The sequence below is a fragment of the Epinephelus moara genome, chromosome 16, assembly GCF_006386435.1.
Source record: "Epinephelus moara isolate mb chromosome 16, YSFRI_EMoa_1.0, whole genome shotgun sequence".
Classification (NCBI taxonomy): Eukaryota; Metazoa; Chordata; class Actinopteri; order Perciformes; family Serranidae; genus Epinephelus; species Epinephelus moara.
This window is the reverse complement of record NC_065521.1, coordinates 22,628,751-22,646,053: the sequence shown is the minus strand read 5'-3', so window position 1 is coordinate 22,646,053 and position 17,303 is coordinate 22,628,751. Positions and strand designations below refer to the sequence as shown.

General features: G+C 40.1%; 1 protein-coding gene across 4 annotated transcripts in view; it reads left to right on the top strand.

The window, feature by feature from the left end:
• Positions 1 to 17,303, top strand: part of clstn1 (calsyntenin 1) — a 53,817-nt gene that overhangs the window by 25,234 nt on the left and 11,280 nt on the right. The window contains exons 3-14 of one of the 4 annotated variants that reach the window (XM_050063938.1): positions 383 to 412; positions 1,975 to 2,170; positions 6,066 to 6,274; positions 7,082 to 7,231; positions 7,510 to 7,695; positions 7,804 to 8,052; positions 11,050 to 11,171; positions 11,298 to 11,460; positions 11,788 to 11,838; positions 12,858 to 13,015; positions 13,814 to 13,962; positions 15,554 to 15,798. In XM_050063938.1, the coding sequence (XP_049919895.1) occupies positions 383 to 412; positions 1,975 to 2,170; positions 6,066 to 6,274; positions 7,082 to 7,231; positions 7,510 to 7,695; positions 7,804 to 8,052; positions 11,050 to 11,171; positions 11,298 to 11,460; positions 11,788 to 11,838; positions 12,858 to 13,015; positions 13,814 to 13,962; positions 15,554 to 15,798 (1,908 nt within the window). The remainder of the gene's footprint in view (positions 1 to 382; positions 413 to 1,974; positions 2,171 to 6,065; positions 6,275 to 7,081; positions 7,232 to 7,509; positions 7,696 to 7,803; positions 8,053 to 11,049; positions 11,172 to 11,297; positions 11,461 to 11,787; positions 11,839 to 12,857; positions 13,016 to 13,813; positions 13,963 to 15,553; positions 15,799 to 17,303) is intronic. The other 3 variants (XM_050063940.1, XM_050063939.1, XM_050063941.1) reach the window with 3 other exon arrangements.

Genomic DNA, 17,303 nt, shown 5'->3' with positions numbered 1-17,303 from the left:
CACTCTCAGTGTTGAGACAAGTAAAATGAAGGACAGACTCTTCAGAATCACCAAAAACATGCTGACATTAAAAGTGCTATTTCTGTTGCTTGTAATTGGATGTTCTGTCACTTTCTCGCTAGTTGTTTCTTCTACAAGGAGCTGCTGAGCCATTAATAAAACTGCAAACACTTCAACACAACCGGCTTTTCATAAATGTTTTAATCTTTCCTTTCTTTCAACTGGCAGAAGACTCTTTGCTTGTGAGAAACTGAATATTTTCTGTTGGTGGATTTCTAAGCTTATAGAGAGTATGTTTCCTTCCTGTCCTCTGTGTGTTTTCTCTGAGATTCTAACTTTTCTTTTAACTGATCTGGGTTTATCTTCTCTCCCTTCCTTGTAGAGAGTTTTGAGGTGACCCTCACTGAAGAAGGTGATCTTGGGCTCTTTCTTCTGCCTTGTGCTTAGTTGTTACTATTAACCCACTAACGCAAAAAAACAGCATCCACACTCTTACACAGAAACTCCCACCATGCTCTGTAATCTTCCCATTTGGTTTTCTCGATTTTATGTTTTTCTCACCCTCAGTTTTTTGGACTTCCAACAGCTGGATGAAAAGTGTGATGTGGGGCTGACTGTACTTAGAAATATCTGTGCATGAGACATCCATTGCAGTTTGCAGACCCTAACAGTTTTTCAGCTGTCACCAGGAAACAGAAAGCTGCTTTAAGACAGGAGTTTTCAGTCACTTTGCTGCCATTTTATCCAATCTAACCCTTTCAATTAAAAAAATAATAATAGAAGGAAAAGCCAATTTTTGACACATAATGATAAAGTAAAATCTGAAAGAACACATGAAATGATTTCACAACCAACACCCATGGAAATTGGAGCAGAAATTGACACTAGAATTGGTATTTAAAGAGGATTAAAGATCAGCGTCTGAAAGGCGTCATCCACATTTGTGGTGCCTCTCTGTGACCTATCAGATATACGCAGGTACAGTGACTCCTGTGGACTTTTCTGACATTTAAGTCTTCAACTGAAAGCTGCTGAGATTGTTAACTAATGCAAACTCTCTCTGCTACAAAGTTTCTGTTGTTGCATCTTTGCCTCAGTGGATCTCTTGAGTTAATTCTCCACCACTAATCTCTACCATTAGCATGGCTGCAGTTGTCATTTGATGTGGATGTCAAGCAAGTTGATATTTCTAACCCCAGTTCTCATCCAGTACTTTTTTGTTTGAATACTGTTGATTATTATTTCATTTTATTTTTAATCATTTTGCAGTAGTTTTGGGTGAGAGGTGAAATTACACAGGAAGACTTTCTTTGATTTAAAAAAAAAAAACAAAAAAAAAAAAACGTTTGGAGGTATTGTCTGAGGGTTTTTTTTCTTTCACAGACCTTTTCGGGTTTTGATGACTGAATTGGTGCTTATCACAATGCTTTCATGCTCTTGTAAAGATTTCAATTTCATTTCTTTTAATTCTGTTAATTATTGTTTCTATCATGCGATAGGCTGTAATTTGTATTCATTACAGAGATAAATGATCTTCACTTCAAATACTGTTCTCTGTGTACTTACTTTTTGGGCTTGGTTTCATGAATTTAATTTCTGATATCCTAAGTACCCCTCTGAAATGCCTGTCCACATCTTTTCGGTTTCTGCCTGCATGACTGGATGCAATGTTTTCAAGTGGCTTGGAAAAGACACACTGTCTTCTATGATACTAAATGTCCCACACCCTCTCCCAACTCCCCCTCCAAGTACTCACCCATATGACAGTGCTTTTGAGCTTCCTCCACAGACACCACCCACCCCAATCTACAACTCCCTGGCACCCAAAACCTGTGGCTGATCTTTGGTTTTGTTTTTTGTTTTGCGTGAATTTATGGTTTCGTCGTTAACATAATTTTTCATCTGAACAATGAAATTGCCTGTCTAACGTCAGTTATTCTGAGCAAATTCTCTTTTGGCTCTTGACGTGTTCAGGTGAGATTTGCGGCTTCAGGATCCATGGGCAGAATGTCCCCTTCGAGGCAGTGGTCCTGGACAAGTCCACTGGTGAGGGGGTCATCAGGGCCAAAGACAAGCTGGACTGCGAGCTGCAGAAGGAGCACACCTTCACCATCCAAGCCTACGACTGTGGAGAGGGTCCTGATGGCGCCAACATGAAGAAATCCCACAAGTGAGTCAGCGTCTGCCAGTTCAGTGTCTGGACCTGATATGAACCCTAAGTTTTCTTCTGTCTTGAACGTTTGTCATTCATATATTCACCTCACAGGGTATCATAATGAAATACCCATAGATTGAAAGCTAAAATTAAAACATGCCTTCTCATATTTACGTAGAATTATTTCAGGTGCTTTTGCACCAAACCCATTTGATGTGGTTCATATGAACTCACAGCAAAATCAAACCACTGGGCAAATGCAACAGAGACCAATCACAGGACTGTATTATAGTAGATATGTGAGTTTTACCATGGATTCAAAACCTAAGCTGTAATTAAATCCTTCTGCTGATTGTGTGAATTGTCAAGCGAGTGATATCCACAGGAGTCTATATAATTATCCAAGATCATTTGTGAACATGAGTGCACATCAGAACTAGTGTAGAAATTTGCCCTCATCAATCAGAGTGAAAACGAGGTTCAACAGAGGTGTGAGGAGCTTGTGCTCTAATTAATGTGCTTTGACAGATTCCCATCAAAAAATAAATGAATTATGGTGACAACACAGTAACTCTTCCCTGTAATATGACAGTGTTAACACCTATTCTTAACTGGATGTGGTGCAAACATGGGAACATTAGATTGTTTCAGTTTTTCCAATAATGCATGCATCACAGAACAGGCTACGCTTCGTGTTGCTTGTTTTAAAAAAAAAAAAAAGCATGCTCTGGCTCTATTTTTGCAAAGTTTTACACACTTGCCTCTCCAACAACATATTTTCATTGGTCAAAATCATAAATTGTATATAATAATATGCAGTTATGTACAAGATATATGGATTTATATACAGTCTATGGTCAAAATCTATGCTGATGTCCTTGACATTTTCATTTCTCCTCCAGTCATGGATGAAGAAAGACTCATTTACAAAGTTGAGGAAATGATTAAAACTTAATAGAACACCACCGTAAGAAAAATCTTAACCTATTCTCACGCCGCGACATAGCTTGCAGTGTATCAGGACAATTTTTTGTGCTCCATCTGCCATAGTTTGCTCGCTCAGTGTATGTAAGGAAGAGTGTAAGACGCCTTTTCTTTCCTGTTTCTACCTGTTTGTCATCATTTATGACGGAGAGGCCATAAAAAGGAGAAGTGAGAGCTGCAACGATTATATTATGAGCCGATTGACAGAAAAGATTAATTGTTTCAGTCATTTTCTTTAAGGAAAACATTTGTTGTTTCCAGCTTCTCAAATGTGAGAATTTGATGCTTTTCTTTCTCATACATCGGAGTATAATGACTGTCTTTGGGGTTTTTTTTTTTTAAGATTATTTTTTGGGCTTTTTGCCTTTAATGGACAGGACAGATTGAAATGGGAGAGAGAGAGAGTGGGGGTTGACATGCAGCAAAGGGTTGCAAGCCGGAGTCGAACCTGCGACTGCTGCAGCGAGGCATCGCCTCTGTACATGGGGTGCCGGCACTATCCACTACGCTACCGACCTCCCTGTCTTTGGGTTTTTGACTGTAAAACGCAAGAAGACATTTGAAGACTTCACCTTCGGCTGTAGGACATAACAGGCATTTTCTAGACAAAATGATAAATGGAGAAAATAATCAATACAGGGTTCCTACGCAAGTATGGGAAGTATGGAAAAGTATGGAAATAAATTTGATCAATTTCCAGGTATTAAAAAGTATGGAAAATGAAAAATAAAGTATGGAAAAATATTTATGTTTCCAGACTATTACCACTGTTCTAAAATACTGTTTTCTAAAATAGAAAATTAGGTAATTCCAAAAATAATTTAACTGACAGATGCCCTTAACGATTCATAATAAATCCTATTTTTGTCACGCTACATGATGGAACTGCATTGAGGAAGGGGAGAATAAAAATAAAACAGCTGTCACAGGTAAAGCAACTCTAGTCGCAGGATGTGTGTCACTGCTCGCCTGCCTTTCTCTCTCCCACGGTCCGTCACTCCACTGTCTCTGCTCTGATACTCGCTCTCCCACGGTCGGCCTGTACTACGATGCACGTTTAACATAGCCAGGCTTTCTTTAGGTGAGCTGGCTTCACAGAGCCTAACAGCGCCCATCCAGGATAACCAGTACTACAAAGCTGGTTATCAACTCGATATGTCATCTCTGTGTTTTCCAGCAATGAGCGCGTTCATGTGAAATAGGCGGAGTTGTTAATTAGGAGCGACATCATCATCATGAACTCATACTCATATGAGATGAAACGATAGCCTGTCTGTAAAAAACTTCTGTTTTGGTGAGAGCAAAACAGTTATTTTCAACTAAGTAACAACAGCCTGTAATCATAGGCTACAACAGAATAAAATAAGACAGATAAAACAGATAAAAAATCCTTGTCAATAATTTTGCGAACATCAGCTTGTCTGATTTAACAGATGTAGAGACTACAAATAATAATAATAATAATAATAATAATGATAATAATGATAATAATTTACAAATATTAAAAGTAGGCTAAGGCACATTTAAGAATTATTATGACTTAAGTACAGAGTATTTTTCGCTATTTAGTTTGATGACAGGATGAAATCATTCTTAATATCACATACTGTAATAATTCCAGACTGTTTCTGCTACCGAACCAAAGAGTGTAAAAGTAGTTAATGACTGTTGAGGTCTGTCTCATCGAAATGTTATATTTATAATCACGGGAGCTAATTAACAATATGGGTTATTTCTTTAGTTTTCATTTCCAGTCATCAGGTGTCTCAAGTTATTCTGAGCTGCAGAGTGTAAAAAACCACACTGTCAGCTGTCACTCTGAGGATAAAATAAAGTTTACACCATTAAAATGCAGCTAAAATCATCATTAGGATATGTGTTTAGTGTGATTATAAAGCATCTCTCTGTTTGTTAGAAACTGTTTTAAAACCAGAGTGGAAATAGAAAACTTGGAACAATAAAATATTAATACTGACCTATTAACATATAGCCTATATTGCTTTTGTTTGTTTTTTTAACACTGTCACTTTGTTAAGCAAACTGGGGACTTTTGCTCATGACATTCTCTGGCCTTTTTAGCTTGGTTAATGCATATTTTAGATATTTAGCTTACTGTGGCCAAAATTGTTTACAGAAACACAAAGTTCTTCATATATCTAGCCTCCTAAATTTGCTCCCGAAGTGCACCAGATTGATGTATTTTAACTTTAAAATAGTCAAACTTTTCTTCCGGGGGGGCATGCCCCCGGACCCCCCTAGAAGTTCAGAGGCTCTCTCTTTTTTCACCATACCTGTGTTTGCATCACTGCATTATGGTACTTGGCTACAATCGGCTATTAAGAATAATTAAATATGATGTGAAATATGATACACTGATATATTTACTCAGATGTCGCATATTCTCTGAAAAACAAACAAAACGAGAAGTCTGGAAATTTGGGTATGGAAAAGTATGGAATTTTGAAATTCCAAATGTGTAGGAACCCTGTCAATAGACTAATCAATAATGAAAAGTTTCATTAGTTGCAGCCCCAATGAGGTCCATCTGTAGTCTTGACTAAGAATGCGTATAATCAAGTATTTGTTAGTGAGCATTGTGTGACCACCAGAGACAATAAATGAAATGTAAGATGCCACAGAGCCGACTTGCTTTCAGTCACCAGAAATTGATTTCTCCCGAAGTGTCCATGAAGTTCTGATGATGCAGAATGACAGTCACCAAAATCCATTAAATCAATGAGTCACCTGTGAGTTCATCTGACTTGTTTATTTCCCTGTTGTTTGTAATAAGTCAGCATGAACATAAATAGACCACAACTCATGTCATCATTGTCATAAAGTGTGACAAATATTTTTGCTTTGAGTAAGCTGTGTCTTGAAACATCCCCAGCTGACAGTGTCCTAACTCAAGCATGTCTTCTTTCAGGGCCACTGTCCACATCCAGGTGAACGACATCAATGAATATTCACCAGTGTTCAAGGAGAAGTCCTACAAAGCCACCGTTATCGAGGGGAAGAAGTACGACAGCATCCTGAAGGTGGAAGCAGTGGATGCCGACTGCTCTTTCCAGTTCAGCCAAATCTGCAACTACGAGATCGTCACCCCCGATGTGCCCTTCACTGTGGACAAAGATGGTAAGAACCTACACCTAGCAACCGTGTGTTAGTGCATGTTGGGGAAAAGCTGCGGTGCATGCCAAAGAGCCACGATTTTATTGACACACATCACATTGATCTGTGCAAACGCACGACTGCCATTTAGAATTCAAGGCGGCTTGTTGCCTTGTGAGACGATGACGGTCTCCTTGAAATGTCACCAGAGTTGGTCATTCCTGTCGGACCATAAGATTATTAATCTTTGTGTCTTGTAAAACAAAATTAAAGATCCAGTAAAAAAGACAGCGATATCCAGGCTCGGCTGATGTGACGCCTGGCTCGGATGAAAAGGAAATGCAGACAGGTGATAATATGAAGAGAACAATCAGTGTGAAGATGCATAATGTTGGCGAAGGTGCTCAACTGTGACAGCTAATTATTGTTTGAGGTGGAAGAAAAAGATGAGATCAGATCTTAGACAAACAAATTCCATCACTTTCTTTTAATCACTTGCATGCTAATTAGAATCTGTCTGCACATTAGCTTGGAAATTAACTCTCAGTATAGAATCTTAACGAAAACGATGCAAGTCAATGGTACGATGTGGTCTAGAGAGATGTCTGTTAATATAATGTGCATTTAGTTCGGCTTGACAGTGAGTCACTTTTGGGCCTTTTAACAAAGATTTCTATTTGGCAGCTTTTTAGAATATTTGAAAATACTTAGATTTGGCGTGCTGCTTATCAGCTCAGAAGGTTTCTATGAGTTTTCTAGCACAGCTGCAGCTTTTGAAATTTAACAAAGAGCGGCCCTGGCACACTCTCCCTTTCTTCCTGCTTGACTCAGGCTTCATCAAGAACACAGAGAAACTGAGCTACGGCAAAGAGCGCATGTACAAGCTGACTGTGACCGCCTACGACTGTGGAAAGAACCGTGCCTCCGAGGACGTTCTGGTCAAGATCAGTGTCAAGCCCACCTGCAAACCCAGCTGGCAAGGTATCAAAGCTCTCCTCTACTCACTGTAGCTCGCCAACCACCACTGTTTAGGTGTGTCTCTGTGTTCAACAAAAGCAACCCAACAACGCAGAGTCCACAAACAGGCTGCCATTGTCAAAAAGGTTATTTAACTCCTTTAAGCCACAAAGCCTTTTATCATGTTTGAAAGAACCAAAGTACTTCTTAATGAGTAATTACTATTGACAGCTGCCGTATCGACCGCTCACGTGGTGAAAGACATGTTTTCATTCTTTCCTCTCTCCTGCTTCGTCTTTCAGGCTTCAATAAAAGGATCGAGTACGAGCCTGGCACAGGTAGCCTGGCCCTTTTCCCTAGCATGCACTTGGAGACCTGTGATGAGCCAATCACGTCCATTCGAGCCAACATTGAACTGGAAACCAACCACATTGGAAAGGGTTGCGACCGTGACACCTACTCTGAGAAGTCCCTGCACAAGCTGTGCGGTAAGTAAGCTCCAATGGAAACGATTATCGTCAGCAGTGCATTCATGCCTTTTTTCTAAATCCAAGTGCCCAACATAATTGCCTTTGTCCTCTTTGATTGTTTTCTAGGAGCCAGTTCAGGCACTGTGGAGCTTCTGCCTGCACCCAGCAGCTCCGCCAACTGGACAGTAGGGCTGCCCACCGATAACGGGCACGACAGCGACCAGGTGTTTGAGTTCAATGGCACCCAGGCAATCAAGGTTCCCGATGGCATGGTGACCACCAGCCTGAAGGAGCCCTTCACCATCTCTGTGTGGATGAGACACGGCCCCGGGGCCCACGACAAGGAGACTATTCTCTGCAACTCTGACAAGACAGGTAACGTCTCTGGAAAAGAGAGGAGGGGGAATTGTTTGAAAGATGTTAGCCGCATCTGGACTGCGTCAAAACTCCAGTTTGACTTTTAAGTGAATTGTTTTATGAGTTGATTGGTTTTTAGGCACGGTGGTACAGTGGTTAGCATTGTCATCTCACAATAAGAGGGTCCCTGGTTCAAACCCAGGGTGGGGGAGCCCTTCTGTGCAGAGTTTGCATGTTCTACCTGTGTCAGCGTGGGTTTTCTCCGGGTACTACGGCTTCCTCCCACAGTCCAAAGACATGCAGGTTAATTGGTGAAACAAAAATATAGAAAAGAAGAAAATTACATTAAGAATATGGAGATATATAGGCACAAAATGTGCATTGTACAATATGTTGTTAAAGGCATAAAACAAAAGGGCAGTCAACCCACAATAATATAGATAAAAACCAGCTCACTCCCACACTGATTTGCAGGTTTTCTAATACAAAGAATATCGCTACATGACAACTACGCCAAGCACAAGCTATTTTTGATTTTGGTGTTGTTTAGGAGAGAGTGTTTACATGAGTAATATTTGTAAAGCGCTGCTGAACAAAAGGTCTGCACAGACGCCTTTTTTATTTATTTTTTGTTGAGTTTTTCAAACTCTAAACTTTTATGTGTGTATACCTGCTATTCATTTATACAGTTAAAAATTACTCATTGGGCTGTTGGACATAAATGCCAGAAATGCACTGAAGCCGCAACAAAAAAAAAAAAAAGTAAAACTTGTACCATACAAATGTGACATCAGACATGCACTCTGTTATCTAATAAATTCAGCACCCTGTATTCCATTAAAATATCCGGTTTCTACTTTCCAAACCTGCGTTAACTCTTCTTGGCAGACTCATTACTCCGGCACATATGGTGTCTGAAAATATGCTGCTAATAAAAACAACTTTGCTACTTCAGGCTATAATCAGTGTTACTGCTCAGCTGGCTTACTAACATGGAAACTTTCTCACCTCTGCCGGCTGCTCGCTGACCTTTCCATTTTTGTCACTAGTTGTAAATTTTGGTCACAAGCGTCTTGGTCTTATTGACTGTAAAGTCTCTGCCGTGGTCAGCGAGAGGCAGTTCATCAGCTTCTGTTTGACTGCTTATATAAGACGGATTACATCAGGACGGCTGCAGCCTGGACAGGAAGCTCCCATACACATGATCTCAGCACCATTCATGACCTCCATGCAGAGCAGTGTCTGTTTCACATAAATGTCTTGCATTCAGGTCATTTCCTCTACATTTTAGTTTTGAATTCTCAATATTGAAGCTCAATGTTAAACACAAACTGTGACGCACGGACATAAGGTTTTGTGTGAAGCTATTATGTTCAGTATCAATTTATTCTGTTGGTTACATATTCATTTATTCATTTTTTATTTTTTTATTTAATGGCTGTTTATCATGGCTCCGTCCAGCAGGGGCTGTCACTGTCGCCATGACTTCTTCTTTTATATTTTCCTTGTTTCGTGTGTCTCCAATTAATTCTGCTTTAGCAATGTCTCGAGCTTCGCCTGAGGCAGGGATGTTTCTCCAGCCATGGCTGTCCCTTAGTGTGGATAATGTGCTGCAATTTTCCCAAAATATGATCGGGCCGGAGTCCAGAATCTTATTTCTGAAACATGATATGCCACTATATTACTAAATGGGTGGTCTGTTGTTGATGTTGATAATCCTAATCAAATGAGAGGAAGATGCAACCATTGAGGTCTGTTCATGGATGATAACAGTCCACATTTAATTTGAATTATATGCAGCTATAACCTGATGTTCTCTAACTACAGCACATGACATAATATGACTGATTTTTATTAGATATTGCAATGGACTAAGTCTATAGATGCATATTGAGAAAGGTACTGTAATATAAACTTTTGAACCTTCAAGGCTTAACAGCCAGTTGCTGTTTGGTATGAAGATTACATGTTCAAATGAATTCTGACTCTTTGAGTTGTGTTGTTTTAAACAGCTAAAGAGCTATGGTTGCATTCCCAGATGAAAGAACAGTACATTTGTTAATAGCAGTTGGTTGTGTTACTGGTTTCAAAGTGGTCTTTTTTCTGCTTCTGTGAAATCCTGTTGAGGCATGTTTGAAAATTATAAGAGGAAAAAGCTCCATGGGTAAAATTGTCATGGGCCGATGACAAATCCCAGCAGCAATCTGTTATTTGTTTAATCATAAGGCACATGGTGACAAGCTTGTGCTTGTAAGTTTTGGTGTTTACAAGTAATTTACCGCCCTCCTTGGTGTAGTCATCAGTAAATATAACATATTAATGCCATAGGCTCCATAAGATTTGTCTTTATTATGTTTTATTATGTGATTGTGCCGTAGTTGCTTTTTCTTTTTTTGCTGCTGTGGAAGATTCAGCAGTTAAGTTTTTAAGAACCGTAAACACCAGAAATTGTCGCCTTTTCAGTCTTGTGTTGGATAATTGATTAAAATATAATCAAGTTTCCCTTTTTTACTAGGTTGATGTTACTTTTACTCTTATTCTGTTAGGTACTTGTGTTAGCTTTACTCCACGCACACTCTGCATTTATTACTCTATGTACTGTTTCCTTTAGGGCTGGGCAATATATTGATGTTATATTGATATTGTAATATAAGACTAGATTTTGGATATCATATTGTAAGTGATGTCTTCTCCTGACTTTCAAGGCTGCATTACATAAGTGATATAATTTTCTTAACTTACCAGACTGTTTTATCATTTGCCTTTACCCACTTAGTCATTATATCCAGATTACTGATGATTATTTATCAAAAATCTCATGTTGTAGATGTTTCGTTTAAGTACCAGTCACCGCCCAGCCCTAGTTTATATTCCTGTGTTGCTGTAGTCTTTTACCAATGTCTGGCACAAGAAGTTTGTTCAGGATTATTAAAGTTCTGTCTCATCTTATTTACACTTAAGTTTTAGAGCTACAGTTTCATATCTTAATCCCCCCTCTGATATTCTCCGCTGCAGACATGAACAGACACCACTACTCGCTGTACGTCCACAACTGCCGGCTGATCCTCCTCCTCCGCCAAGATCCATCAGAGGCAGAGAATTACAAACCAGCAGAGTTTCACTGGAAACTCGACCAGGTCAGCTGCCTCTAAAACTTTATGTAGAGAGATTAGAGAGTCTGTGTTTCATGATATTTAACCAAAAATAAATGTAGTTACAGTCCCAGTCTTAGCTTTTCGTTTGCTCTGTTGTGTTCTTTGCAGGTGTGTGACAAAGAGTGGCATCACTATGTGCTGAATGTGGAGTTCCCCACCGTGTCTCTGTTTGTGGATGGAACCACCTTTGAGCCCTTCCTGGTCACAGAGGACTACCCACTGCACTCCTCCAAGATCGAGACTCAGCTCACCATTGGTGCCTGCTGGCAAGGTAAACTCTTGAGTACATATTTGGAGAATTGCTTTAATATTATGAGCCATATTTTTCTTGTAACAAAAATATATTAATTTACAAATCTGAGGCGCAGATACATCACAAAGAAAGACAGAAATCTCTCTTGTCTATGATTTCTTTAATATTTTAATAAAAAGATGCTTCAGTGTTACCTGATTATAAAATATGTAGTGTGCATGTTATTTATTAATTCTTTGTTAGATTCTCCAATGGTGCACCTCGTATTTAGCATCTGAATCTCTACTACAGATCCTGAACCTTCCTCCCTGTCTCTCCCTGCTCTCTTGTTTCTATCCTTTACAGACAACTCAGGACATGACAATGACACTGAGTCAGTCTCTGAGCCCACCTCAGGTTGCTCAAATCTTTCCCTTACTCCTCAAATATGTCCATGTGTCCTCAATGTCCCACCAAGCTAACTGCATCCTCATATCATTTCGACTAGAATGATTGTTACACATTCTAGATACAGAAGGAGTCGTTTTTTCATATCTGTTTGGAGCATGACGTGGTATGGATGAGTGTGATTTTAATGCTGCCTGCATACTTTTTCTTTTTTTTCTTTTTCCGTTTTCCTCATTCCCCATTTTTACGTTCCTTTTAGTGCAGCAGGCAGACAGTTGATACACAAGCAGAGCAGAAATAGACACATAATGAGCACAAAACTCTGACCTGGCTGCAGCATTTTGGTCGTGCAGGCTCTTCTTTCAGAACATGACCTTTGGGTTAGAAGCAGTAACTCCTCCAGATCAGATAACAAAGCTACAGCACCACACACACACACTCACACACATCACTGGATGACTGTGACCTTGAAATGTGCAGGTCCAGGTTTGTCTCTGACTCTGCAGTGACGCAGGAAGACATGATTATTCCTCCTCTCATTTGGCAGGATTGATGCACCTCACATCAACACTGACATACTGAATTATATTAAAATTTCAAGGCTCATCATTTTTGTGTACTTCAAGCATTTTGCAGTCTTCAAGATGGTTCTTTTATTTTGTGAAAATGATCAGAAAAGATTTATTTCACCATTATCTTATATAATTCCTTCTTTGAGTTTCTTTTTTTCTGTTGATGTCATTTTTCCCCACAGTAAGGCAGAAGCTCACCCTGTTAATGCAGATGGTGCATGTATAAGACGTGCATAAGGTCATCCATCATTCTCCTGTCTCCCTCACTGGGCCTCAGGCCTTGTAAGGGCACACATACTAACTTGCATGAATGCCATTCACGCCAGCTTTGCACATTGAAACAGCATGCTTGAATCACCCACCCAGAAATGGTGAAGTCTATGGAATGTAACTAACTTTTTTTTTATATGTGTGTGTTACTGTTTTCTTCTCCTACTGCTATCCTGACGTGCCCAGGTGGAAATGCTCGAATGGCTCAGTTTTTCCGGGGAAACCTTGCGGGGCTGATGATTCGCTCTGGCAAGCTGGAGAACAAGAAAGTGATTGACTGTTTGTATACCTGCAAGGAAGGACTGGACGTGCAGCTGCCTGAGGAGGTAGCTTCAGCTGTCAAGGTGAGGAGAGAGCAGTGTTTTAGAGACACAAAGCACACCCAGCCTCAGTCAGGCTGGAACTCAGTGTATTTGTTTGTTGAAAAAATGGTCTAACTCAGCGGTTGCAAACCTTTTTAGGCTTGAGATTCTAGTAAGAGAAGCAAAGTGTACATTCAACTCCTTTCACAGGTTGTATTTATGTCAATTGTTCAACCAAGTGGTGATTTGATTTGAACAGTTTGTAAAGGCCTGAAGAGGTTAGAATATCCAGTACGTCACAACAAAAAAGCAGATATAAGAGAACAATATTTTTTGTTTTCTATCTTGTCAGTCATTGTGAAGCCCCTCAGATTAATCCTTAACCCCATTGGGGGTCTCCCTACTACAACGTTTGTAACCACAGCTCTAACTGAAAGGGTATACCCCTGTATGAGTGCAATGAGAAGCTAGCCAGTGGTATACACACACAGGGACTCACATGTACTAACATGCACACAACAGCGTAACTTCATTTTCTGCTCAAGACGGCATAACTCCACTATATCTTTACATAGCAAATAGTTACTTGTTGCTATATTAATGCTCTAAATATTGTATAGAGGTCCTTTAAATGTATATTGGCCAAAAGTTGACCATTGCAGCTGCATGGTTGCCATGGATGGGTGTGTGTATTACACATGTTAAATGACTTTAACTAGCTCGACACATGTTTATAAGTATCAGTCCAATAGCACACACTAAAACATTTTGGTTGTGAGTGTTGCATTAGACAATCCTGCCTCAAATCACACAGTCTGTAATCTTCATTTCTTCTCTCAGGTTGAGTTTAACCCCAACCAGTCCTCTCTGACTGTTGAGGGCGACGACATTGATGCCTTCGACAAGGTCATGCAGCACATCTCCTACTTGAACTCCCGCCAGTTCCCCACCCCTGGCATCAGGCACCTTCGCATCTCCACCACTGTCAAGTAAGAAGCCAAAAATACTTCACTCGATGTTATTATCTCGTGTCAGTTCACTTGTCAGTCAGCAGCAGCCCAGCGTTTGTGGAACAGGTTCTTTCAGCTTAATAGACATTCAGAGAGGATTCGTCTTCCTGCTTTAAATGTAAAGATGGTTTCATCAGGTAAAATAGAGGTCAAGAGTTTTTCCTAATTTCCATAACAGAGAGAGTAAACATGAGATGTTTGAAGGTTGGAGAGTGACAGAAGAGCTGTAAGATTCTGCATTTTTGTTTTTCACTTCTCTTTGATGTAGTTTTTTATGACAATGATGTATTCAGAGGCTGAAATGTGAATAACAAAACAGCATCACATTCACAGATGATATATGAAAAGACTGTATTACGACTCAGGTTTCTGCTGAGTACACTATAAGTTCACCTCCAGTTAGTGTTGCAGTTTAACATTGCTTCTTATTTGCATATGCACAAATCTGCACCAACACTGCGTTTTATTGGGCAGACTTAGCAAATAGACCAAATGATGAATTTTGCTTATAGCTTCAGTTTCTACCGTGAGGGCAACTTCCCAGCTGTCAGTGTCATTACATCTACATAAATGTAGAGGAGGCTCTGTAATAAGCAGTTTTTATGTGGAGTTGTGTTCACAGCGAAACACAAAATGGGTCTATTTTTTTTTTTTTACCTTTTAAGATTTCTCTCCACACCATTAAGTACACCTGTTTACAAGCATATTCCCGTGTTTTTATGTTCCTTTCCCTCCTGAAAAGAGCATAATATTTACTACACGTCTGAACAGTTGGAGCACGTAAAACTGCACGCAATTACTCCTGAAAAGAGTTTCAAAAATTGCTCCTCAGCTCTTTCTAACAGACCAATTTTACAACTTCACAGCTTTTAAGAGATTTTGAAGTTGTTATCTTCTACGATGCTACAAATTCCTTGTTTCCTTTCCTACTGTTGAGTCCAAATGGCTTGAATTTATTCACCTCCATGTTTGTTCTGAAGCTGTAACAGTCCATCTCAGTCTGTCTTTCCTCATTACCCTGTCTGAACCTTGCATTCATTAGATACTACAAGCAGGGCACATTTAAAATGCCCTTGTTGTCTTCCAAAGCAGAGGGAGAATGGCAAATTGAAGAACTATTCCAATGCTGGAAAGATGGTCTTTTTTATAAAACTGGGCTGTCTATGCAGAAGAAAGATGCAAATAATTTTGAAATTGGTGCGTTATGACGGGAGAAAACGGGCTGTGGCATTTGCTTTTGCTCAAAAGGTAGAAACTATTACTAATGCAAGAATGTACTGCGCCACTCAGGACCAATAAATGCTCCCACTGGTGGATGACATAATGCAAGCTCATCCATTTTGACACAGGACGCATTGTATTGTAACAGAATACTGGTTTATATTTTATCAGCACTGCTTGGTTTTATGATTTGAGCTCAGTTTATTCAGCTTCTGTTTTATTCATTTATGTGTTTACACATACTATCCACATTATTATGACATAAAGCTGGTTGAAAATCAGCAAAGTATCCCTTTTCTTTAAAAAAGGATAAACAATACAGCTATTCAAACTTAAATCTCCCCCCCAGATGCTTCAACGAGGAGTCCTGCGTAACCGTACCAGATGCCGAAGGTTATGTGATGGTGCTGCAGCCCGAAGAGCCAAAGATCAGCCTGAGCGGCATCGACCACTTTGCCCGCAGCGCTGCCGAATTTGAGAGCCAGGAAGGTGTGACACTTTTCCCAGAGCTACGCATCGTGAGCACCATCACCCGCGAAGTGGAGGCCGACGCTGAGTCTGAAGCGGCAGAGGGAGCTGATGACGACCCTACGGGTGAGAGAAGTGCACATATGTCCTCTACATTATCCTTAGATAATGTTATAGGGGATTGTAGATGTAGCCAACCTATTTTCCATGGATTAGTTGTGTTGTTTGTTTAACAGTCTGCTCATCCTCTGAGTTATATAATTTCGACTTCAAAACTACCACATATGTAATCTTAGTCTTGTGCCACGTTAGTTGCCGTGGTGACACTGAATGTACAGTTAATAGCGGTGTGTAGATGTACAGTAGCTGGTGATGGTGAGGAGGATTACGCCTGGAGGCAGAAGGGACTGGACAGACAGAGCGAGAGGGAGGGAGGAAAGAGATAAGTTGTTTACTGCTTTATGGGAGGGGCAGTGACCAGCCAGCCATCTGGCTCGTATATGAGCTAAGACGTGGAGAGACAATAGATGTGACACAGATACAGGGAGATGCAATGTCCTGTGGTGAACAGCAGGCCATATGGGACAAAGGGGCTTACAGAGATCTGTTGCTATTACCTGCATAAGCCTGCCCCACCTTCCACCGCCAACAAACACGAGATGTCACAGCAGATGACTAAGAATCACCTAATAGCAGCTTCCACAGAGTCAAAAGGTGCAAAATGTACGTGGATAAAATATTCATGTGTTTCACAAGCAAAACGGACACGACAGGCTGCCTCAGCTGGGCTGTTTAAGTATAGTAAAATTTTATATGACTTTTTCCATGTTTTACACCTCTGTTCTTAAACTAATTAAAAAAAAATATAATTACAGAGGACTTTATAATTAAGACTATTAAACTACCTGTGTCAACAAAGGAGCACCACACTTCTAGTAACACTAAACATTGATCATTATTTGCTGTTAACAACGCTAGTCAATCTGCAGTAGTTCATGATGAAGGACAGCTGTGATGACTGTGTGTATACATGTATGTGGCACAGTAACAGCGTAGCTAAGTCTAGCTGCTGTCCTGACAATGGAGGTTGTAGAAGCTCACTTTGAACTGTACTATCGCTGATCATCTCTAATGATCAAACTGAGGTGGCCCATATCGTGTTATCTGGGATGCTTACTCATCTAGATTCAGTTCTTCATCCTCCCCCTCTAACCCTCACCCTGTTTTCCATGAATTGCTCTCTAAAATAAGAGATTTCAGCAGCTCATTAACAAGTCATTGTATTTGTGAACTGGAAATTTCACATGAATAGAAAGATGTTTTAATCTTGTGAAAAGAAAAGTGTATTTTGGTATTTTGTCGTTTGTTTACTTTCCTCACTTCCCTTTCTTACTCGTGCACTGAGTTGAACATGCCTATCAGAGAGATTTCTCTTATTGTCGGGTTCTGCCAGCAACAATGCCGATACAACATGCTGAATCAGCCAAAAAATAGCCGACATGGGCTGACTCTTGCCAAGGATGTGGGACACACCGCAAAAACTAGGGCAAGAGACGCTCATTGACGGCCTGACATTGACCAACGGCTGACTGTCTGCTTGGTGTGTCAGGGTCCTAAAGAAATGAGTTTAC